A 23186-nucleotide genomic window follows, 5' to 3' on the forward strand; every position below is an offset into this window, starting at 1 on the left:
TGCCAGGCAGGGGGGCCACATGGTGCCTGCCAGCATGGGGGGGACACAGCATGTCCTCTCTCCAGCACTGGGCCTGTGGAGCAGGGTCAGGACACCCAAGTCACTCCCCCTTCCCTTCTTATATTTACTGTGGCATATTTTGATGGTAGGGGGCAACAGGAGCAGGGCTGGCCATGTGTCCCCTGCATGTAGCCCAGCAATGGAGGACAGCCCCTGCTCAAGGTGGGGGTTTATACCTGTTCCTGCCACCAGCAGGGAGAAATAAAAGTTTATTTGTAGTCTGGAGGGTTTGGTCACTGCAGGAGGAGTGGTGAGTGATGCCAGGGTGTGGCAGGCGGGGAGATCCGGGTGCCAGGGCCAGGCACCCAGCTGGGGCACCCATGGAATTGGGCAGTGCCAGCACCATCAGAAGAACTGCAAAACCGAGGCAAAGTCATAGTGAACCTCGGATCCAGGCGGGATTTTCTGCCCAAGTCTATTGCCAGCCCTTCATGTTGGGCACCACACTGTAGGATCCCTCCTCCCTGGGCAGGGGGACACAGCCTGGCATCCCCTGGCTCTGCTCACTGGACCTCAGGGGCAAGGCTGTCTTGTCTGTGGACCTTCCTAGTGAGGACTCCAGCCCCCGCAGGCAGCGGCCTCCGGCATCCTGGACCCAGCCCCGAAAATCCTGGGAGATGTAGAAGTAGATGAAGGGATCAAAGCAGTTGTTGAAGGCACTGAGCACCAGGGCCAGGGCATACCAGAAGTAGGTGACATTGTGGCACCCTGTGGGCTCCAGCATGTAGTGGATGAAGAGCAGCACATTGCTGGGGGTGAAGCAGAGGATGAAGACCAGGAGGACCAGGGCCAGGACACGCACCACCTGCCCATAGCAGCTTCCCTTGGCCAGCAGCCGCACCAGGATGCAGCTGTAGGAGATAGTCATGAGCATGAAGGGCAAACCAAAGCCCAGCCCCACCAGGGAGAGGAAATAGTAGCTGAAGAATGTGTGTGTTCCCTTATCTAGGACATCGTGGCAGGTTGTGATGTTCAGGCTCAAGATATCTTGTGTCTGGGAGTGCAAAAGCAAAGGGCTCATGGAAACTCCCACCACCAGCCAGATGCCCACACAGATGCCCACCTTGCCCCTGGTCCAGCTGGAGCCCTTCCACAGGAACGGGTGTGCCACGGAGATGTAACGCTCCAGGCCGATGCAGGTGAGGAAGAGGATGGAGCTGTACATGTTCCCATAGAAGAAGGCCACCATGGTGCGGCACAAGTAGTCCCCAAAGAGCCAGTGGTTGCCCAAGAGGTGGTAGGAGATCTTGAAGGGCAGCAGGAGGACAAAGAGTAGGTCAGCACCAGCCAGGTTGAGCAGGAAGAGGGTGCTGGAACACCTCCTGAAGTTGGTGGCCAGGACCCAGCAGGCCAGAGCATTGGCTGGCAGCCCTACGAGCAGGACCACGGAGTAGAGGGCAGGGAGCAGGAGGGTGCTGAGGGTGCTGTTGAGAAAAGCTTCCTCGGAGGCTCCGGGGCACAGGTTTTTCTCAGGGGGCATGAGGCGGATGAAGGATCGCCCTTTGACAGGCACTGCGGAGGACACGAGGCATCACGCTCTGCCAAGAGCCCCCTCCCACTGCCCCTTCCCACCAGGGACCACGCAGGAGCTGTCACCCCTCTCTGCAGCCCCCTCCCACCGGGGACCATGCAGGAGCTGCCACCCCTCCCTGCAGCCCCCTCCCACTGGGGACCATGCAGCAGCTGTCACCCTTCCCTGCAGAGCCGCCAGCAAACACAGGAGCTGGTGTCTCCCTGTCCCATGGCAGGGGCAGCTCCGACACGTGAGCCCTCGACATCCTGCTGCCCTGGTCATGTTGAGCTGTGCCACATCCTGTGCCATCCACCACAGCAGCAGTGCCAGCCCAGTTGGGCACCCTGCCCACATCCCAGCTGGGCTCTACTCCCACACACTACTGCAGGGGCAGGCAGCTCTGCTGGCATCCCTCGTGCTACCAAGCCCAGCGCAACAGGATCAAAAAGGCAGATGGGAAAGCCCCACCAGCACAGGGTTGGGATATAGCCATGACAGGATGGGAACTCCTGCCTCCTCCTCCCCAGCTCAGCTCCCCTCTATGTGTCCCTGTCTTCCTGCAGTCAGGGGCTTTTCACTGCATGTGAAGAACAAAAGCAAAGAACAGGAAGGCTCTGGACACCGGACATAAGTCTCCAGATCAGATCCCTTTTCTGGCTTGTTCAAAAAACCCAGCCAGGCTCCACTCCCCTGCACATCACCCCTGGCTCCAAAAGTTCCATCCAGGTGGGTCTCCAGAACACTCCACCCTGGGGGGCTTAGGTTACATCCAATGGGTTTTGCACAACCTCTGCCACCTCTCCACATCCAGGGGATGGAAAATTCAGGTTACAAGAGCAGTAATCTGAATTTTTGCTGCCAAAAGGGGAAATGCTGCCTGGTTTTCAGGCCTTCACTCAGTTTTTCAATGTGTACACCAAGGGAAGGCAGCAGAGCGGTGCCCCAAGCTTTCTCCATGACATCCAGATATCCTGTCCAAGTATGATGGGATGTGATACTGGGGTGTCCCAGTGAGGTCTCCCTGCCCTGCCCCATCACACCCAGACCCAGCGAGGCACTTACTTGGGGAGTGTTGGGTGGCAGAGACGAGCCAGGTGCAGCTGAGCAGGAGGGTGACACAGGCAGCAGCACAGCCAGGCGATGGCACCAGCCAGGACATCTCTGCTGAGTGGCCGCTGTGCCAGTTGCGTCTGCACAAATGCCATGGGCAGGGCTGGTCTCATTGCACGTCACTGCGGTGGGACCAGCCCCAGCCCCCTCCCGCTGCTCCCCTTCCTCTTTCTCCAACACGTCACCACCAGCGTCCTGGCCTCGTCCTGTGGTGCGCGCGGCCAGACAGGAGCACAAAGTGTCTGCCAGTTGTCACCAGCACCGAGCGTCCAGGGGACGTCATCGAGGCCAGGGGGATTTCCAGCCACTGGCACACAACCACGCTGTGGGGAGGAGGAAGCAGACGTGAAGCAACCATAGGCAGAGAGTGGAGAACTGCAGCGGGAAGAGGGAGCTGTTTGTGCCCCACATGTGGGACAGGAAGGAGGCAGCTGGTGATGTGTGTCCCTGCCCCACTGCTGCACCAACAGGACACAGTGCACCTGCCTGCTCGGCCCAGCCAGGACCAGGCGTCCCCAGGGATCTGTCACTGTGGTCGGGATGATAAGTTGGTGTCACCCTGTAGATGGGGCCACCCTACATTGCCCCACTCTGCTGTCCCCTCCTGTCACCAAAGTGGGGGTTGGTTGGCCCTCATCCATTTTCCCAGCTCCCTCCTGCAGCAGAGGGGACAAGGAGGGGAATAACAGACCCGGTGACACTTCTCCAGCCCAGACCAGCCTTGTGCACTGTCACACACCAGGGGATCCAGGACATGCAGCTGACCACAAAAATGTCATGGAAAAGCAAGAAGGGGACAAATGGAACAGTGGAGTGAGCCACAAGCTCTTCAGGAACCACAGAGGAAAACCAGAACAGAGAAGTGAGAGCTGAAAGGGATGGGAGAGGGAAAGGAGGGGGACAGGGGGACAGGAGGACAGACAGGACAAGGGTTGGCTGGAGACCGCTCATGATTCCAGGTGTGCCCCACCAAATGGCACTGCTCAGCACCATGCCCGTGTTCCCATGGCAGAGTCCTGCCATGTTAGGGGCTCTGCATCTCCATGTGTCCCTGCAGACTGAGGCCCCACATGTCCTCGCACCCCAGAACCAGTGCCCCAGCATCCCATGTGTCACCGTGTCCCGGGACCAGTGCCCTCTGTGTCCTCATGCACAAGGACTTGGTCCCCAGCATTCCCAGTGCCCTGTGCTCCAACACCCCTCATGTCCCTATATCCCTGTGTCCCCCCATCCCTGTCTCTCCATCTTCCTGTGACCCCGTGTCCCTGTGTCCCCATGTCCCTGTCTTCACATGTCCCCATGTCCCTGTGTCACTATCTCCCATATCCCTGTGTCCCATGTCCACATTTTCCCTCCCATGTCCCCATGTCCCTACCTCTGTATCTTCCTATGTTCCCATGTCACTCATGACCCTGTCCTCCTGCCCTTCTATGTCCCCATGTCCCTGTCTCACATATCCCCACGTCCCCACAGTCCTGTCTTCCATGTGCTTATGTCTCCATGTCCCTCTGTCCCTGTCCTCTTGACTTTCCATGTCTCTATGTCCCTGTGTCCCCATGTCCCATGTCCCCATATCCCATGTCCCCATGTCCCGTATCCCTGCCCTCCTGCCTCCCTGGATCCTGGTCTTCCTGCTTCCCTTATCCCTGTGTCCCATATCCCTGTGTCCCATGTCCCTGTGTCCCCGTGTCCCTGCCTTCCCATGTGCCCATGTCTCCACATCCCTGTCCCTGTCCTCCTGACTCCCCATGTCCCCAAGTCCCCATGTCCCATGTCCCTGTCCTTCTATCTCGCTGTGTTCCCATGACCCTGTCTCCCTGTGTCCCCTTATCCTCAACTCCCTGTGTCCCCATATCCCAGTGTCTCCATGTCCCTGTCTCCCCATGTCCCCATAGCCCCATGTCCCCACATCCTCGTGTCTCCACATCCTCGTGTCCCCATGTCCTGTGTTTGTGTCCCCGTATCCCGGTGTCCCCATGTCCCTGTCTCCCCGTGTCCCCCTGTCCCGTGTTCCCCTGTCCGTGTCCCCTGTCCGTGTCCCCCTGTCCGTGTCCCCATATCCCCGTGTCTCCCTGTCCCGTGTCCCCCTGTCCGTGTCCCCATATCCCCGTGTCCCCCTGTCCGTGTGCCCCTGGCCCGCGTGCCCCCGTTCGTGCCTCACCGACCGGCAGGGGGCGCAGAAGCCACCGCGGTGGGCGTGGCTTGACCGGCGTGACGGGCGGGGCTTCACCAGTGCTGCCCGGGTAATAGCGGGGGGCGTGTCCGGGGCGGGGTCTGATGGGGCGGGGTCTGTTGGGGGCGGGGCCCGGCCCGTCCCGGCAGTTCCGGGCTCCGTACACGCGATCGGGCACCGAGGTCGGGGTCGGAATCGGGATCGAGACCGGGAGCGGGATCAGGACGACACCGGGGGAACGCAGCGATGCAGCCGCCGCCGCGCAAGGTAAGCGTGAGGCCGGGCCGGGGCACGGGGCGAGCGAGCGAGACCGGGTCCTCCCGTGCTGCCGTGTCCTGCAGCCGCGACCGGGACTCGCCCCCAGCGGACCCTCACCGTGGCTGAGGACTCGGGGCTGTGGCTGGGGGGCACCCAGGAGGAGGGGCGGTGGAGACCGGTACCCCAGCTAGGGATCAGTGCATCCTCGCAGCCCCTCCACGCACCCCATTCCCCCACCCCCTCAACGCACCCCATCTCTGCACCCCATTCCCGCATCCCATCCCCGCACCCCCTCCGCGCACCCCATCCCTGCACCCCTTCCGCCCCCCCCGTCTACGCCCCCCCTCCCCGCACCCCATCACGACCGGCACTGCGGCGGGGACGGAGCTGAGTAGATCGGTCTCACAGGTCAAGCTCACCCAGGAGCTGCGGGTCCACGTTCTGGAGCAGATCTCGGGCCTGCAGAGCAAGCAGCAGCGGGACGCCGAGCTACTCGAGGACATCAGGTACGGCCCCACGCGTGTGTGTGACACCCTCCCATAGAGCTGAGACTGGGCAATTCATCCCACTGGTGTGTGTGTGTGTGTCCCTGATCTGAGACCAAGCAACTCATCCCATGGATGGGCCAGGGACCAGGCATGGCTCAACATGGGCCTGGCACCTCGAGGTCATGGGCTCCATCAGCCTCTAGGGTGGCCTGATGGGGACATCCAGGTGCGGGGTGGTGTCAGGGGTGATGGCAGGGGTACAAAAGTAGGGGGTGATGACAGAAGGTGCTGGCAGAGGGATGGTGGCGGGGGGGATGGCAGGGGTGACCTGTCCCTGCCACTCTCTGTGTGTCCTTGCCTGCCCCATGTCGCCTCTCCCCCCAGATCCTACAGCAAGCAGAGGGCTGCCATTGACAGGGAATATGGGCAGGTAAGGAGGAGGTGCTACCAGATCCAGGACTAATGTCCTGGGGAGCCATGGGCCCTATCCTGCCTGTTTGGGATATCCAGAGCTGGGCACAGCCTCACACAGGAAATGGGCAACCTTGGAAATTATCCAGGCTTGGCAGCTCCGTGCTGCCGTCCCAGGGGGTGGTGGCAGATGGACAGTTGGCATGTCCCTTGCTGAGGGGACCCCAACCCTGTTCAGACACTCGTCAGGGGCTTTGCTGAGCACAGCATGGCCCAAACCTCGGTTGTTTTGGGAGCCTGGAGGGAAAACCCTGCGGGGCGGGGGGGAAACTGCTGGGCTCTGCTGTCTGCTGGGTCATCGCAGGGCACTGCTCTGAAATGTCAGTGCTTGGTTTTGCCATGAGATGTTCCCGCAGCATCCCTTGGGGACATACTGCAGCATCCCTTGGGGACATACTGCAGAACTGTGTCCCCCCCTTCCTACAGCCAGGCACGGCGCCACCCCACTGCCTCACCCCCCTGAGCTGCAGGGGGGACTGTCCCCCCAGGGTTGGGGTCTGTCTGTACTTTGCTTTCCTGGGGGCTCCTCTGCCCTGTGTCTGTAGCCAGTGTCCCTCGGTGGTGTCCCCTTGGAGAGCTTCCATCCCAAAAGACACAACAGGGTGGTCTTCTGGTGGCTGCTCCCCAAAAAGGTTTTCTCATGGGGAGCATGATGGGATCTCTGCTAACACCGAGCCACTGGAGGGGGGGGGTGTCCCTGTTCTGGAGGAACATGTGTGTCCCTGGGCTCATGGGGTGGGCAGCCAGTGCGGGGGAGCCCAGTTTCAGGCCCAGAGCAGGACAGCGGGTGCTGGGGTGCTCGGCAGGGATGGGGAGTGCCATTGATGCCAGGTCTGTCCTCAGGCACTGCAGAGACTGGCAAGCCAATTTGTGAAGAGAGACTGGCATCGGGGCCGCGGCGAGGCCAGTGACTCGAGGTGGGCTGGGGACAGGGACAGGGATGGGCACAAGGGGCCGGGGCTGGCAATGGCCTCCCACCTGGGAGATGCCTAATGCCAACTGGGACTCAGATCCAGGGATTCAGTCCTGGGTGGGATGTCCCCATGGGTGCGATGCCCTCCCCTCCGAGGGCTGGGGGTGCTGTCTGTCCTGCCAGCTGTACCAAAAGCTGGCAGTGGGGCAGGGAGTGCCTGCCCTACATTAACCCTGTGCCTGCAGGACCATGGCTGCTGTCTGGAAGGGCGTCATTGAGGGGACGGCGCACGCCGGGCAGGCCCATGTCACCGCCTCAGAGAGCTACCGCACCCTGGCCACCGAAGTTGCCCGCACCGCCCGCCTCTCCAAGGAAAGGATGCTCAAGAAGGTACCAGGGCAAGGACATGTTCCCTGTGCCTGGGTGGTGGGGACAGCTATCCCCCCTCTGGCTGACGCTCCCCGCAGGGCATGGAGCGGCTGCAGAAGGCGCAGGCGGAGCTGCTGGAGTCAGTGAAGGAGCTGGACAAGGCGAAGAAGCAGTTCACACACCTCCAGCGGAGCAGCGAGGTAGCCAAGGACAAGGCAGCTGACGTGGAGGCTCGGTGAGTTCGGGGGACAATATGGGTGCTGCTATGGCTGCAGGGTGGTCTCACATCCCTCTCCCATCCTCCCCAGCCTCCGGAAGAGCGACCGGCGAATATTTCACACCAAGGCCAGTCTGCAAAAGCTCAGTGCCAAGGTCAGCAGCACGGGGCACTGGCGGGGTACCCAGGGGGTTGGATGCAGGGGGACATGGGTAGTGGCCCCCACTCCATCACCAAGCCCTGCTCTTCCCATTCCTACAGTTCTCAGCACGGCTGGCCGAGCAGTCAAAGCAGCTGGCGGGGGTGCAGAATGAGTACAGCTTCGCCCTGGTCTCTGCCACTGCCCACCTGGAGCACTATCAGCGTGTGGAGCTGCCCGCAGCCATGCAGGTAAGAGCTGCGCAGATGCCCCTGTGCCCCCTCCTGGGCTCCCAGAAGGAGCGTCTCCCCAGTGCTGCTGCGAGGGGGGCAGCAGGGAGGGTCCTGCCAGCACAGGGGGGTCAGGGATGCTCTGGGAGGGATGCAGGCAGTGCTGTGGGGATTTCCACCCACTTTCCCCCAGGCACTGGATGGGGACCTCTACGAGCGGCTCCGGGAGCACTTGTCGGCCACCAGCCGGACAGAGGTGGAGACCTGCCGGGCCACGTGGGACTGGTTCCAGGGTGTTGCGGAGGCATCCGCACGGGTAACGGCACCGTCCCGGGAGCTGGGTGGGACAGGAGGGCACGGGTGAGCCCCCTGGCCCCACACCACTCCCCTGCCACAGGTGTGCCGGGAGCAGGACCTCCTCCTCTTCCTGCAGGACCACCCCGCCTTCTCCCTGGCCCCCGAGCAGCGCTTCCAGCTCACTGGGGTGGAGGAGGTAGGTGAGAGAGACACATTACAGCAATGTGGGGGTCTGTACAGCCAAGCCCTTCTCACCCCCGTGTCCTTGCCCAGGTGCGCCTGCTGCCACCAGGGGATGATGGAGCCAGCCTGGAGAAGGAGGCCCGGCGATGGGCCACGCGTGTGGCCCGGGACCAGAAAAACAAGGCACACAGCGAGGAGGTGGGTGTTGTCCTGCCCCATGGAACAGGCTGAGGGGCTCAAGGAGGGGCATTTCCATTCCCTCAGCAGCTCCCACCACCCTCTGACCTGTGGGTGCCCACCCAGGTGCTGCAACGGCTGGAGGCCAGGCGGCAGCAGCTGCCAGAGGGGGAAGCAGCCACCGTGGAGCGGCAGATGGAAGAAGCGAGGGAAAACATCCGAAAGGCAGAGGTGGGTCCCCCAGGTGGGTCTGTCATCCCCAGGGTGGGGGACACAGGGATGGAGAGGTGTGGTGACTGGGATGTGGTGCTGGGGATGTGTCCCTGGGAATGCTCTGCCACCATGGCCGCCACGCTGGGGATGGGGATGATAGGGTTGGGACTGGCTGTCCCCCACCGTGGGTGTCCCCAGGTCAGTCGAGTGAAGGCCGAGGCACGGCTGGCACTGCTGCGGGCAGCAGGGCTGGATGTGGACGCCTGGCTGGCGGGGGCCATGGTGGGGACAGGTAAGGAGACAGCCACGGGACTGGATCCGGCCGAGTTTGATGACTACGAGGACAGTGACGAGCCAGATGGGGACGATGAGCCTGGTCCTGCTGCTCGCACCTACCCCTACACCTGCCGAGTCATCTTTGGGTACCAGGTACGGCCCCAGCTGCCCTTCTCTCACCCTGCCTGCCCAGGGATGGCACCTCAGCCTCCCTGCTATTTTGTCCCTGTGCCCTTCAGGGCTGCCAGGCGGATGAGCTGTCCATCACCCAGGGTGAGGAGCTGGAGGTCATCGAGGATGGGGACGCAGAGGAGTGGGTGAAGGTGGGAGCAGGCTGAGTCCCACCATTTGGAGGTCCTCAGGCTGTTACCTGTCCATAGGCTGGGATGTTCACGTGTTTCTGCCCCCTCAGGCTCGGAACAAGGCAGGCCAGGTCGGCTACGTCCCCGAAAAGTACCTGCTGTCCCTGGGGTGCGATTCAGGGGCTGGGCTCAGCCCCCTGGGACCCTCTGCTTTGCACCGCCAGCTCTCCAGCATCATGGCAGCAGAACTGGTCCTAGAGCCTGGAGGTGGGTGCTGCTCCATCACCCCCAACCTGGGGAGGGGGACAGGACCCTAGAAGGTGCTGAGCCCCCTCCCCATCATCCCCACAGCCTGGCTGGTGCGGGCTCTGTACGATTACGAGGGGCAGAGCCCTGAGGAGCTGAGTTTCCCTGAAGGGGCCATCATCCGGGTGCTGCCCCGCGCCGCTGGAGAGGTGGATGATGGCTTCTGGACTGGTGACTTCGACGGCCGTGTCGGCGTCTTCCCCTCCCTGGTGGTGGAGGAGCTCACCGGGGCCCGGGAGGCGGCGGGGCAGGTCAGTGGCGGGAGGGTTGTTGTGTGGGAAAAGACTCCCTTCCCATTGTTCCCATCCCTTTCGGTCGTGTCTTCCCAGGAGCTGCCGTCGCCGTCCCCTCCACCCTTCTCCCCTCCTGGCCTCGCCACCGGGGCCCTACTGACCCCCAGCCCTGCTCCTGAGACATTACTAGGAGGTGAGTGCTGGAGGGGTGGAGCTGAGAAGGGGCTGGGAGGGCCTGGAAAGCCAGGCTGAGCTGCTGGGCCCTTCCAGGTTGCCGACAGGATGGCACGGGCAGCGGGCAGAGCTCTCCGGACCTGGCAGCCACCCGACTACGGCCAGTAAGCCCCATCACAGAGGCCCCCCAAACCTCCCCCAGCTCTTCCATGACAGGGGACAGTGTCACCTGTGTGCTCTGGGGGTCTCAAGGGGCATAAGTGGCCTCAGCATGTTGGCACTGCTTGTCCTCTCCTCTCTCTGCAGCTCCGAGCGCCACCCCCGCCACCCAGCAGAATCCCTGAGTCCGACCCTGAGCTGCACTTCAGCTGACCCTGCGAGTCCCCCTCATGCCTCTCTGTCCCCCAGAAAGCTTTGCCCGAGCAAACCATCACAGGCTGCTGTCCCTGGCACTGCCCCATGTCCTGAGCTGGTCTCTTCCAGTGGCTACAACCCACACAGTGCCACTTGCAGAGTGTTCCTGCATCTCAGTACAGCACCAGGAACCCTGGCTAGCCCTTTTTTGGGGTGCTCAGTGCCACAGCCAGGCCCCATCTCACTCACCTCTTACCTCTGCCTTTTCTGCCTGGCATCACCTGTGCACCCCCAGCACAGCCCTGGCCCCCGGACCTTGCCGGCCCCCCACAGGCAGGAGTGGGTGGGGGGAGCTGTTCCCAATAAATCCAGTTGTCTGGCGAGGTGTTCAGCAGCTTTAATGGTTATAGCTCGTCTATGTACAGGGCAGTTACACCGAAGCTCGGACAGGCACCGGGGTTGCCCGCTGGCCTGGCCAGGGGGTGACCCCGCCCCTGGGCTGGGCTCCGGCCCCTCCTGTGCCGGGATGGGGCTGGAAGCTCCTGTCTCCGCCAGCATCTCCCGGGGACCAGCACGGTCCCTCGCCGGTGCAGGATTTGTGCCTGTGCCCGCTCTGCGTGGCAGGGGTGCCCGGGGGGGGCTGTGCTCTGCAGTGAACGCGCCGGGTGGGTGGGAGGGTGCTGCCCCCCGCCCGGGGGGGCTCGAGCCGCCGCCTCCATCCCCGCCCCTCGCTGCAGCCCCCGCTCTGATCCTTTCCCTGGAGCTGGGGGGGCTGCAGGGGTCGGGTGGGCAGCGGGGGCAGGGTACTGTCCTGCCCGTCTTGCCCGTCCGTCCGCCCCCCGGTGGGGTTTCCGGGGCGGGTGCGGTGGGTGGGATCGGGTACCTATTGCCAATGGGATGGGATCTGTCGCCGAGCGCGGTTGTCGGTAACGTCGCTCCGGCCATGCCAAGCGCGTAGCTGCCCACCCGGGGTCGGGGCCGGCTGCCCCCGCGGCTGCCCCACGGCACAGCCCTCTGCCCGGCGTGCGGGCCGGGGGCTGCGCGGCTCCTGTCCACGCTCCAGCCGGGAGCGGAGAGGAGCTGTGGGGGAGAGGGGCAGGATAGAGCTTGTCTCCACCACCATAGCATTTTCCCGTCCACCCACGGGCCCGTGTCTGCCCACTGGCATCACTGCCTCTGGCTGGACATGTGGTCCTGCCCATGTGGGACCTGGAGCATTGGGAACGGACCCCTCTGGAGAAGGGGTTCACCTTCTCTCCATCTCCATCACCAAGCTGTGACCCACCAGGACAGGGACGCTGCCATCACCCTCCCACCCCTCCCCACCCCAGACAGACGTTGCCCCAGGGGACAAGGGACAAAGCACTCACGTCACACCGTCGATCTCCAGTCCTTCTCTGCAACGCTGGGCTCCTGTGGGATGGAGGAGGGATGTGCATGAGGAGAGATGTCAGCAGGAGTAGGGTGCTGGGGTGGGGGCCAGTTGTCCCTTGGCCACAAAAGCAACCCTTGGGCCAGTGGACAGAACCCCACTGAGTCTCCAGGAGCAACTACAGCCCACACATCATCTCTGCCCTTCCCCATCTCCTGCAGGACGTGATGAGCAGCAGCCAACAACCCTTGCTGTGGCCCGGCTGGGACTGAGGGGGCAGAGGAGGGTTCAAGTGACAAACATCCCTTGGAGGTCCCATCACCATTCTCCTGGGACCCCATGTCCTGGAGCACCTCAACACCACATGGAGGGTCCAAGGCAAAAGTCTGGAGCCACAGAGGGGACATATATCATCATGTCCCTGGGCTTGCCCTGCATGTAACTGCTTCCCCATAAATCAGAGGTACCACAGCCATCACCCAAGGCATTAGTGAGCCGTGGAAGGACCTGTCACCACCTTTCTAGGTCTCTGGAGAAAGGCTACAGCCCATCAGCTCTGTCCTGCCTGGCTGCCCTGGGCTGTCCTTCTCCATGAAACAGCTCAAACCTTCCAGCCTGGACACCAAAAGGCAAAGAGGGAAACAGTTAACAGCAGGATCCTGCTTTTTCCTTAGGCTGGCACCCAGCGAGGTACCTTTTCCCAAGGCTCTCCCACACTGACCCAGTCCTGCTCCATCCCAGCCTCTGCCAAGAGCTGTTGGTATGTGCCATGCCAGTGGAACTCTAGCAGAGCCAGCCCCAGGGGATCTCCCTGGCCTTGAAGCATGCCAGGAATTTTACCCAGGAGTTTGACTTCCTTTTTCTTCCAAGGACTTTAAAGGAATGCCCTCATGCTGGTTTTGTAGGGTGAATCAAGACCGGCTCCTGGGGCTGCTGACATCACACCAGGGGTGTTTCCCCAAACCCCTTCCATGAAAATCATCTTACCCCAACTGCAGAACCATGTTGTGAGTGTGTGAGTGAAATGCTGTGTGTCTGCTCCCACCACCAGCAGCCTCATTTGCTCAATGCTAACATCCCAGAGGCAGTTTCAGGGAGCAAATTCCCCAAACTGGGGGCCACCAATGGCCAAGCAAACTGTATCATTACCCTGGAGCTCTGGTTCCTCCAGCAAGGTGTTTGGGTGGGAAGGTTGGGAGATACCAGCGTGCTGGAACTCCAGGCATAGTGAGCTCTCCTCTCTAAGCACAGCTCATCTGGAGCAGGGAAACCCAACCATTTGGCTTCCCAGTTCCCCAGATTTCAGGGCAAGAAAGGCTCCTAGAGATATCTCTCCCTCCCTGTTCATTGCTGGCCACGCTGAGGCTGCAGTTTTGGGGACACCATGTGCAGTGGTGGAGCTCAACCAAGTCAGGATTGCAATGGATATCCCCAAAGAGCTCAGACACAAAGGAAAACATCCCTTGCCCGAGGGGCAGCTGGATCTGCAGCATCCCCTACTCCCCTGGAAGCACAGATACCACCACGGTGGACCTGTCACAGTGACTCCACGTGCCACAGACATGGAAAATGAGTGGAAGAAAACAATCCCCTTCAGCCCAGGGGACCACACGGGGACAAGGAAGAGGAGGAATGTACCTGCTGCTCCTCGTCCTCCGCTCCAGGCTGTCTCCTGCTGCTGTCGTCTCTCCCCAACTCCTCAGCCTGTTCGTGTAGACTCAGGCTCCCGTGAATATCCGACACTTCATCTGCCGAACCCAGTCCGATCTCCTCCAGGCACATGCCGGCTCCTTCCCTAACCAGCTCTCCCGGGATACTGGGACTCGACCCTCCCAGCGCCGGATGGCTCAGGAGCCTCCTCTGGCGGCTCATGCTCCCGGGAGCAGTGCCAGCATCCTGCAGCGAGCCTGCCTTGCTGGACCCCGTGCCCGCCCGACGGCTGTCGCGAGTGCCGGAGCTGGCTGGTGTGTTGAGGGCTGGGGTGGTGGAGAGGCTCTGCTCCACACCTTTGCCACTCTGGATGTCTCCGTTCTGCAGGCCCCCCGTTGGGACAGTCCCGTTGCGGGCCCGCTCCCGCTGGAGCCGGTCGCTGCTGTGTTCCACCTCCTCCGTGCTTAGCTCCCGGCTGCCGTCGGGCAGGGGGCCGTCCTGCTGCTCTTGGACAACAGGTTTCTTCCCGATGTGTGTGACACGAAACCTGGAATTGGGGGCAGGGCAGATCAAAATCCTTCTCCTCCTCTCCCACAGCTGTATTCCCCGCTTGCCTGTACCTCCAGCCTCGGATCTCCTCTCCTTGCCATGATCTCCAACATTTCAGACCCACTCAGCACCACTCCTGCTCTAGCAGTGCCCACACTGACTTAACCCCATCTTTCCCTGCATTTTTAGAAAAACAAAGAGAAAGAGAGGAATGGAAAGTCCAGATATTGGCTGGTGCAGACCCTGCCAGCTTGTCCTCTCAGCAGCAAGATGGATCACAGCAGCTGGAAATGCTCTGAAACACAGCCTGGGTGACAGTGTGCCCTAAGTGAGGGTAGGGACAGGTTTTGGCAGTGATTTGGGTACAAGGAGCAAAGGCAAGAGGAGCTGTTTAGCTAAAATCTGCCAGAGCACACTTTGCACCATCCCCTTAAGTGATGGATGGTACCTGGGTGATTCAACAAGGTTCCATCATAGCCAGGTAACAGCTCAGAGCTCCCAGGTGGGCAGGAGAACAGCTGCAGAAGCTGGTCTGACACCCTCAGAGGGTGTGTTTAGAATCAGAGGTGATGCAATATTGCACATGAGGAGTAGAGAGAAGTTAGGGATCACAGAATCATAGAATGGTTTGGGTTTGAAGGGTCCTGAAAGACGTCTCATCCCAAATCCCTGCCATGGGCAGGGGACACCTTCCACTAGCCCAGGTTGCTCCAAGCCCTGCCCAACCTGGCCTTGGACACTTCCAGGGATCCAGGGGCAGCCACAGCTTCTCTGGGCAACCTGTGCCAGAACCTCCCCACCCTCCCAGAGAAGAATTCCTTCCCAGTATCCCATCTAACCCTGCCCTCTGTCAGTTTGAAGCCATTCCCCCTTGTCCTGGCACTCCAGGCCCTTGTACAAAATCTCTTGGGGCCCCTTTAGGCACTGGAAGGGGCCGTAAGGTCTCCTTGGAGCCTTCTCTTCTCTGCTGAACAGCCCCAGCTCCCTGAGCTTGTAAGAGGTCAAGTGTAGGCAAAGCCTAAACTGATCTGGGAGTGAACTGGTTGTGACTCACGCCATGACTCCTCCTCACAAGCACTGCCAGCCACTGCTGGACCAGCAGACAGGAAATCTCTTCCATGATGAGCTGATGTCCACCAGCCAGAGCATGCCAATCCCACCACAGAGACCTTCTGCAGCCCATGACTCACCCACTCCTGCTCTCCCTGCACTTGGATCGCACATGGAGGAGCTGCTGACAGCCCTGGATGTGCTGAGGTTCAGCTGCAAGTCAGCACCAGGGCAAAACACAACTCCACAGCAAAGTTCAAGCACTGCTGGGGTTGAAAGAAGAGCAAGACCCATAGGTCAAGCGTAGCAGCTTCTGAAGGAAGGAGTAGAGAGGTCTGAGAGATAAGAACAGAGGCCAGGTGAGATGGAGACCACCAACAGGCTGAGGACCAGCCTATGGACAGCACCAACCTCTCAGTATGGTCAGAAATGCTGCTCTGGAAGGGTGAAGAGGAGAAATGCTCCAGCTCCAGAAAAGGTATCCACAGGTCTGCTTAGGTCAGACCAAGCAGCAGCAAATGTGGCCTTTCAGGTCTGTCCAGGTATTTGGAGACAAGACACCAGTGCTGTGATTTGGGAGGACCGAAAAATGTTCTGGTCCCAAAGAGGGACTGGGAGGAGGCACAAGTGGCAGAATCAAGTCTTGTTGATGCCATTGAGCAAGGTTTGGAGTGAAAAAGACACAAAAGGTAATGTAACCAACCTCTGGTTGGTGAGGGTAAGGTAGAGAGCTCTGCCTGGCTGCCTCATCAGCATCACTGAGGCTTTTGATTCACTAGGATGTGACACACCGTGGCCAATCAGGCTGAGGACAGACAGTCAGATTTGGATGCCTTGGTGGACGAGTTCTGCCACTGCAAACAACTGGTTTAGGGAAAGCCCTGAGATAAATGGTTAATCATCCTATGATATGAGAGTAGAGATTGTATAACCCTGACTGCTGCAGAAGTGCAGAACAATTTAGGTGCATAAAGCCCTCAGGAGGTCTCCAGTCACATCCCGTGCTCAAAACTGGGCTCTTTCCCACCCTCAGTCAATTTGCCCAGAGCCCCATCCAGTCAGGTTTTGGAAATCTCCAAGGATAGAGATCCCTCCACCCCTGAGGACCCTGTCCCAAGTCTGCACTTCGTGGTAAAACAGCTTTTTCTATGTCTTTTCTGGATTTCTTCTGTTGAAATTTATGGCCTTTGCCTCTTGCCCTTCCCTGTGCATGTCTGAGAAGAGACTTGTTCCACCTTTATTTAAACTCTGCCCACCCTTTGGGTAATGTTAGAGAACAGTTAGATCCTCCCTTCATAATTCTTCAGGCTAAAAAAGCCTCCTCACATGCTACATGCTCCAGCCTCAGATGATCTTGGTGGACCTCCACAGTTCTTATACTTTCCAGTCCTTCAGCCACGACTCTGTATCTAATAGGACCAGGACTCAGTCCATGCAGGAGGGGGCTGGACTCTCAACCAGTGTCCAAGAGGAAAAAAAAAAAAAAACCAACAAAAAAATAAAAGAGAAAAAGACATGAGGTTGGGTCTTTGATCCAAGAGGTGGGTTAAAGAAGTTGGTTTATGTAGGGTCAGTCTTGAGTCAAGGTACTTCATGCAATCAAGATATTTGTCATAAATAAGACACAGCAAAGGCAGTCCCAGGAAAGTCATTAAAGATCTGGAAGACATGGGGCCAGCTTGGAAACAAGAAGCAGAATCTGGAGGTGGTTTTGTACCTCATGGGCACATAGGTCCGTCCCTTAGCATTTGGACCTTGTACCAAGAAGATTGAGGATTTAAAATACAGCCTTGAAGAAATGGGATGACTGTCCCGAGGAGAAGGTTGGTGGGACATGAGATATTAACAGCGATAAGGAGAGAAAACCAAGATTTGAGAGAAGGTGCCTTTAGGAAAGGAGACCATCTTTTCTGGCACTCAGAGATGAGCGAGAGGAGACTGGGAAGAGTCTGGACAAAGGACATGGAGGAGTGGATGGAGCTGGACACCTCAGGAAATGAATTAGCTATGAATATGCAACTGTGCAGAGACCTGGCTTACCAGACACCATGAGCTGTCAGTCCCCGGGAGATATGATCTGAGCTGGAATTCAGCATGGGGAGGTCCAGTATGTCTCCCCCATTCTCCAGCTCCCCATAAAGCCCCAGGACCTCCCTACTGAAGTTCCTGGCTCTGACGGTGCAAAAACCCCCATGACAGTACAAGGGGAATGGCTTCCCACTGCCAGAGGGCAGGGTTAGATGGGATATTGGGACGAAATTCTTCCCTGTGAGGGTGATGGGGCCCTGGCACAGGTTGCCCAGAGAAGCTGTGGCTGCCCCATGATCCCTGGAAGTGTCCAAGGCCAGGTTGGGCAGGGCTTGGAGCAACCTGTGCTAGTGGAAGGTGTCCCTGCCCATGGCAGGGGATGAAACAAGATGAGTTTTGAGGTCCCTTCCAACCCAAACCACTCCATAATTCCATGCCCACTCTGGCTCAGCATTCCCATGGAAGGACTGTCTCTCTGGACCACAACATGCAGCTTCATCAAGGGTCAGTCTCTGAATGAAGTCCTGCTGCAGGATTTGAGCATGACACAGCCTTGTGCCTCAAGTGGGTGACCATCCAGGGACTGACAGTTGCTTGTCACCCTGTCCGAGTCACTACTTCTGTGGGGAGCTGAACTCTGGAAGACTTTCCTAAGCCTTTCTGCTGGTGAATGGGGCAATCTGGGCGAGCCTAGAAACTGTCCTGCAGGTTACTGACTACACAGAGATCACAGGAAGCTCAGGAAGTCCCTTAGGTGAAAGCAGGTGGGGACTGGAGAAGCATTTGTGGGAAGTCTCTGGAGCACTCCCCTATTCTTATATTCCTGCTGTGTCATCTAATTACAGACACTATTGGAGGCAACAACCTGGAGCAGCACAGCCGCTCTTTCAATCTGGTGGTGGTAGGAGGTAACTTGCACCTGGGACACACTGCCCCCTCCTTCTCCTACTGAGGAGGTTCCTAAAGCCCCCAGTTGGGCAGCAGGAGCCCTGCTTGCATGGAGCTGGGACAGTAGACTGAAAGGACACGAACCTGGGGCTGTGCCCAGCACTGACTCAGCAGGAAAACCCAGGCTTGAGTCACCTTCCCGGAGAAGGAGGGAAGCCACGGGTGCATCACAGCCCTCCTCATACCGCAGGTATTTCCAGGTGCAAGAGCCACCTGGGTCCTCGGGACTTCCAGCTGCAGGGCTGCTGCTGAGGCATCTCAGCAGGGAAGAGTGAGAGGGAGCCCAGCATGGGGCAGGGGAGGAAGGGGAAAGGAACCAGGGAACTGAGGAGAGCCCGTGGTGCTTGTTCCATCATGGTCATGGCTGGTAAATCTTGTTTAAGTACCTGCCCACTGAGAAGACGGTGGTCTCTCCGGGATGCATCCGGCCTTTGCCCTCCTTGGACCGTCCCTGTCGCTGCAGCGGGGGCCTCTTCCTGCGGCTGCAGTGGATGCAGGGGGCCTGTGTGGAGCCCAGGTGCACTGTGTGGTGGTGTGGTGGGCCCCCATCCTGGCTGTGGGGACAAAGGCTGCAATAGGGGAAGGATGTGACAGGTCGTGTTATACATAGGAGTCATCCCAACCTTGGTGCAGCCCCATTGCAGCAAGCCCTGGGAGCACCAGCTCAGGAAGGGACCTCCACTGAAGATAGGAACAAGAAAGAGCTATTCCCCTTGTCAGTGGGGTGAAGCACTCCTGAAAACCCTCAGGAAAGCAGGACTTATTACGGGAAAGATGCTTTGTAACAGCTGGAACGGGCTAGCTGCAGTCTCCAGACCAAAGGGATACCCAAAGGCTGCTTCTCCCCCACTCTGCATCAGCCACAAGCTGCCATTGGCTTCCCTCACCTCACTGGCACTGGGATGTCCCCTTCATTTTCCCCCAGCATCTCCTTGAGAGCCTCTGCATTTGCTGGAGAGAGAGGAAAACAGGAATGTGTCAGCCAAAGTGGTCAGCACGCCTTCAGGCTGGCCCAGGGATGTGCTCACCTTCGTTCTGTATGATGCATCTCACGATCTTCTCCACGGTGTCCTCGTTCAGCTCCTCCTCGTCATCTGAAAAGAGACAATGGGGCACTGAAGTCTGAGATTTAGAGACTCCACTCACAGTTCCCTCCCCGGGAGCAGCCACGACCACAAAGAGGTTGGAGAAGCCTCATATTCCTCATTGGGAAGACACTGGGGAACACCAGATCCCTCACACTGGAAAGGAAAAGGCTGAGTCAGCAGCTGTGTGTGCAGGGAGAGGGGGGTTGTGTCGTTGTGTCGCTCCGTCAGAACCGGGGAGCATCTGGAGAAACGAGTGGGAAGCAGGTCTCAAAATGTTGAAAGAGGAGGCTCCTTGTAGGGACAGTCCAGCCCTGGAGCCTCTGGATGCAGGATGCTGAGAGTGTTCGAGTCTCCAAGGGTAAACAGGACATGTTCACAGAAAATAAACGCACTGGGGCCTGTTAAATGCAGAAAAAACACCTCTGGTGGAGAAAGTCCCAGAGTTGCACACTGTTAGAAGCTTAAAAGAGGGGAAACTTGACTGGTGCTTGCTCTGCTTGTGGAATTCTACCACCAACATTCATTACAATCTGCTTTCAAACACTGCTGGAGGCAGGAGGCCTGGGAGGATGGACTTTCAGCACGATCTGCTGTGTCAGCTGTTCCTGTAAGCTCTTTGGAGCTGTGGTCTGGTGGGCAGTTGCCTCAAAGAGCATGGTCAAGGGCTGCCACTGTGATCCTGGAAGTCCATGGAGATGTTTCCCTGGACTGTGGTATCTCCAGAGGGCAAAGCCTATCCTGGAAGGTTCACTGTCTCCATCTCATGTTCAGCCAAGCCATTAAAGCCAGAGAAGCATATCCTTGGATACCTGGAAGCTGCATCCCTGAGTGAGCTGGAGGAGCCACATTCCTCTCCTGTGCACGGCAGCAGGAGGTGCTGATCCTCCCAAGCACATGGTAGCTGGAGGAGTTATGCAGCACCATGTGGCTGTTTCCAGCTAAGGAAGCAGCTGAAGGAATGTGTCTTCCCTGTTTCAGCAGAGACTCATGAAACCAACTTGGGCTGGGCTCTACTTTGCACCCACGCTCGATGCTGCAGTGACTTCCCAATCCAACCACCCAAGAGTAACTTACAGTGGCCTGAAGTGATGGGAAAAAATCCCTGCAGGTCCCCTTCTAGCATGGAGATCAAGGAAATACCCCTATTCCTCAGGCCTGCACAGCATGGACTGGAAGAAGACAAAATCAACACCATGCTGGCCCCATGCCAGACCTCCTAATGCCAGAGGGGCAGAGGCGACACCTTGTGCCCCTGCCTGGGGAACATGGATTATAATTCAGGCACTGGGAATTCAGCAGGCCCATCAGAATTACCTTTTGGTGGTAATGCTCCTTTTGGAAGAGCCAGACACTGGCTCCCACCTCCCTGTCACCACCAGCTTGTGGAGTCGGCAGACCAGAGGGATCCCTGGGCCATACACTCCCAATCCCCAGGGAACACTCTCTCTGTCCCTTTTTCCCAACTCAGCCACACATCATAGGTAACTCTCCCAGCCCCCTCCCACATCCCGGAAGTGTGGATAAGGAGCACTAGTCCATACTGGACAAAAGGCAGCCCCCGAGCCCCCCTGAGCCCCTGCACTCACTGTCCTGGAGCTCTGCCAGCACATCTTTGTTATCTGGGTCAAGATCATCCCGGAAAGTCCGGCACCGGTAACCCTTCTTCTTCAGGACATGGCAGATCAGGAAACCCACCAGCCCCATGATGAAGAAGACCAGCACAAGGAGGAAGACCATAGACAGGCTGTGCTGGGCATCTGACTCCCCATCATCGGTGCTGTTCTGGTCTGACATGCGGATCTAGGAGAAGGGGATAGGCAGCTCAGAGCCCCCGGTACTCACCCCCAGCAGGCTCCCTGTGCCCATCCTCCTCTCCCTCCTGCCGGTCAAGAGTCAGCTCCCACTTCGGGATGGGCTGCCCGGGGCTCATTTCTTGCCACACAAGGTCCAGGGAGGCGAGGACAAGACGGAGGTGTCTCGGCACGGTGTCCCAAGGACACTGCTGTCCCGCACGCACCCGGCAAGAGGCATGCCAAGGGCAGTGGCGGCGGCAGCATCCCCGCAGGCCCGCCGGCCCCAGGCTGCGGCGCTCCCTCGGCCCTTGCAGGCGGCTTCCCAAGGGCACTGGTGCCCCGGCCTGCCCGGGGCTCCGAGGCGGGCGGCATCCCCCCGTTCGCCCTTGCCTGAGGATGGCTGAGCACCCTCCCTCGCCGCCCCGCTCCCCCCGCAGCCCTCGCTACTCACGGCCGAGGGCCTTCGTCGGCACTGGCAGTGACGGGGATGGAACCACGGCAGCCGGGCTGGCGGAGGGCCGAGCCTCCGGCAGCTCCCGCATCGTCCTCTCGTAGGACCGAGCCGGTTCCCTCCGCCCCGGGCGCTCGCGGCTCCCTTCCCGAGGGCTCAGCGTTCCCGCTCGCTGGCTCCGCTTCCCGGCACACAGAGGTCCCCCCCCCCCGCACTGTCCCCCAGCCCCGCTGCGGCGGTACCTGGGCCTGCGGTCCTCCGCAGTGCTTCTCTCTTCACCTTCACCTGCCTCCTAGCAACCCCGCATCCCCGCGGATGGGCACCGCAGCGAGCATCCTCCGGCCCCCGGCTCCCTGTCTGCCTTCTCCGGGAAGGAGCCAGCTGCTTCTACCTGCCACTCTCTGCCGCTCTCTGCCACAAGAGCCTGTCCCGATCCCAGGAAAAAAATCTCTTCGAAACGGTTTCGGCAAATGAGGGTGCGGAGCGGAGCTCAGAGAAATGCCGGCGGCTGCAGTAGGACGAGCAGGAACGCTGCTCAGGGAAGCCGGTGCTGCCAAGCTGCTGCCCGCCCCGGGGTGAATAAACCTCACCCGCACGCGTGCCAGCCCCGAATTCCCCTGGCACCTTTCTTTCCGTGATTTTTAGAGCACTGAGCCCTGGCGATGGGAGGGAGAAGGGTGGATGTGGGACTCAGTAAGACCAGGACCGACCCCACATCAGCATGAGCGGGGGAGAAGGGTGCAGACACCCATACTGGGACCACAGCACTGAGGAAATGGTGGGAAAAGAGCACAAGGAGAAACCTGTCTCTCCCTCCTTCCTAAAAAAAGGAGTGGTTAAGCCATTTGAAAACTCCAGCTGTTGCAGTCCCACAGCCTTCATCTCCACCGCATTATCCTCAGTCTGGGAGGCTTCACCCAGCCCTCTTTTCCACATTAGGTTTGTTCCTCTCTGTCCTTTACCCACTTGCCAGCTCTCCTCCCAGACCTTGAGGAGCACATGCGACCCTTGAAATCCCTCCCACCCTGTCTCTACTGAGCTGAGCGCGAATCCAAACACACATTCCTTCATGGGAATTATCCCATTACATTCTGCATTGCCCTGAGACAACCCACAACCCCTCCAGGCTGTCAGCTGTGCCATGCTGAGGGCTCCTGTCCCTCTGCACAGGTGATCAAGTCACCTCTCAGGGGCCTCTTCCATCACTGGGACTTCATAAGGTCACCACGTCGTAGGTGCCACCCATCTGTCTGCTGTCCTGGCAGGGACACAGGCCCTAAGAGGAACCATCTATGGCAGGAAAACACCACAGCCAGCAACACGTATTCCTCCTGCCATGGATTACTGGGCCCCAGGAGAGGACATCTCCAAATGCTGGACCAACAAGCTGCTACATCACGTGAGTCTCCACTGGTGAAGACCTCAAAAAGCAGAACTCAAAGGCAGTTTCCTCCTTGCCCTTTCTTCTTTGGAGACAGGGAACTGGCAGGTCTGGGTTTCTGCAGGGCCCTAAGGGGATGCAGTCATCGGGAGTTTTTTCCTCGTGCCCACACACACTGTCCTGCACAATAAATCCCTCTTTCTCCTCCCGGGCATTCCCGTCCACCCAATGCATTGCTGCACCCCATCCCCCTCCCAACACCCCAGCCCCTTTCCAGACTCCAGCCGTGCTGGACAAAATGAACTCAGGCTGCTCAGTACTCCCCACTTCTAGGGAAGATTCTCATATTCCCACAGTCTCTGGGGTTGAAGCATTTCCACAACCTGGGGGGCACAGGATGGTACAACAGGCTGCCTGGAG

General features: G+C 59.3%; 3 protein-coding genes across 6 annotated transcripts; 1 reads left to right on the forward strand and 2 right to left on the reverse strand.

Annotated features, from left to right (window-relative positions):
• Positions 1 to 123: 123 nt before the first annotated feature.
• LOC126638450 (proteinase-activated receptor 3-like) lies at positions 124 to 2755 on the reverse strand. The gene is made up of 2 exons (XM_050312349.1): positions 2636 to 2755; positions 124 to 1572 (listed from the first exon to the last, which is right to left on the reverse strand). Exons 1-2 carry the CDS (start codon positions 2730 to 2732, stop codon positions 476 to 478), a joined length of 1194 nt encoding a protein of 397 aa, XP_050168306.1. The 5' UTR covers positions 2733 to 2755; the 3' UTR covers positions 124 to 475.
• Positions 2756 to 4986: 2231 nt separating this feature from the next.
• Positions 4987 to 10830, forward strand: FCHSD1 (FCH and double SH3 domains 1). Of its 2 annotated transcripts, none has more exons than XM_050312329.1 (19): positions 4987 to 5123; positions 5523 to 5620; positions 5987 to 6032; positions 6917 to 6990; positions 7232 to 7376; positions 7454 to 7590; positions 7664 to 7727; positions 7834 to 7962; positions 8135 to 8257; positions 8339 to 8434; positions 8512 to 8619; positions 8725 to 8842; positions 9104 to 9240; positions 9327 to 9410; positions 9500 to 9656; positions 9741 to 9946; positions 10025 to 10121; positions 10199 to 10266; positions 10409 to 10830. In XM_050312329.1, the coding sequence occupies exons 1-19, from the start codon at positions 5103 to 5105 to the stop codon at positions 10472 to 10474; spliced, it is 1974 nt and encodes a 657-aa protein (XP_050168286.1). In that variant the 5' UTR covers positions 4987 to 5102; the 3' UTR covers positions 10475 to 10830. The 2 variants fall into 2 exon arrangements, with proteins under 2 accessions (XP_050168286.1, XP_050168285.1); XM_050312328.1 differs by having other exon boundaries at positions 8725 to 8829; positions 9010 to 9240; positions 10409 to 10829.
• A 1-nt stretch (position 10831) lies between these two features.
• RELL2 (RELT like 2) lies at positions 10832 to 22106 on the reverse strand. 3 transcript variants are annotated; one of them, XM_050312352.1, is made up of 8 exons: positions 21628 to 22106; positions 20728 to 20941; positions 19082 to 19147; positions 18941 to 19004; positions 18440 to 18607; positions 13467 to 14025; positions 11827 to 11869; positions 10832 to 11536 (listed from the first exon to the last, which is right to left on the reverse strand). In XM_050312352.1, the coding sequence occupies exons 2-7, from the start codon at positions 20933 to 20935 to the stop codon at positions 11828 to 11830; spliced, it is 1107 nt and encodes a 368-aa protein (XP_050168309.1). In that variant the 5' UTR covers positions 20936 to 20941; positions 21628 to 22106; the 3' UTR covers positions 10832 to 11536; position 11827. The 3 variants fall into 3 exon arrangements, with proteins under 3 accessions (XP_050168309.1, XP_050168307.1, XP_050168308.1); XM_050312350.1 differs by having other exon boundaries at positions 18440 to 18622; positions 21628 to 22066; XM_050312351.1 differs by lacking the exon at positions 21628 to 22106 and adding an exon at positions 21386 to 21542 and having other exon boundaries at positions 18440 to 18622.
• Between the last annotated feature and the right edge of the window lie 1080 nt (positions 22107 to 23186).

The sequence above is a fragment of the Myiozetetes cayanensis genome, unplaced genomic scaffold (assembly GCF_022539395.1).
Source record: "Myiozetetes cayanensis isolate MyiCay16 unplaced genomic scaffold, myiCay2020 scf17, whole genome shotgun sequence".
In the NCBI taxonomy this organism is placed as follows: Eukaryota; Metazoa; Chordata; class Aves; order Passeriformes; family Tyrannidae; genus Myiozetetes; species Myiozetetes cayanensis.

Bases quoted from the DNA above. Each gene is read 5' to 3' on its own strand.
- RELL2 (XM_050312350.1), bottom strand. From the start codon at position 20,935: ATGTCAGACCAGAACAGCACCGATGATGGGGAGTCAGATGCCCAGCAC. The intron at 18,623-18,940 runs GTGAGGGAAGCC...CCCCTATTGCAG, and splicing joins GACATCCCAGTGCCAGTGAG to CCTTTGTCCCCACAGCCAGG. The intron at 14,026-18,439 runs GTACTTAAACAA...CCCCAATTCCAG, and splicing joins ACCGTCTTCTCAGTGGGCAG to GTTTCGTGTCACACACATCG.
- LOC126638450 (XM_050312349.1), bottom strand. From the start codon at position 2,732: ATGTCCTGGCTGGTGCCATCGCCTGGCTGTGCTGCTGCCTGTGTCACC. The intron at 1,573-2,635 runs GTAAGTGCCTCG...TGTCCTCCGCAG, and splicing joins TGCCACCCAACACTCCCCAA to TGCCTGTCAAAGGGCGATCC.
- FCHSD1 (XM_050312328.1), top strand. From the start codon at position 5,103: ATGCAGCCGCCGCCGCGCAAG. The intron at 5,124-5,522 runs GTAAGCGTGAGG...TCGGTCTCACAG, and splicing joins TGCAGCCGCCGCCGCGCAAG to GTCAAGCTCACCCAGGAGCT. The intron at 10,267-10,408 runs GTAAGCCCCATC...CTCTCTCTGCAG, and splicing joins CAGCCACCCGACTACGGCCA to CTCCGAGCGCCACCCCCGCC.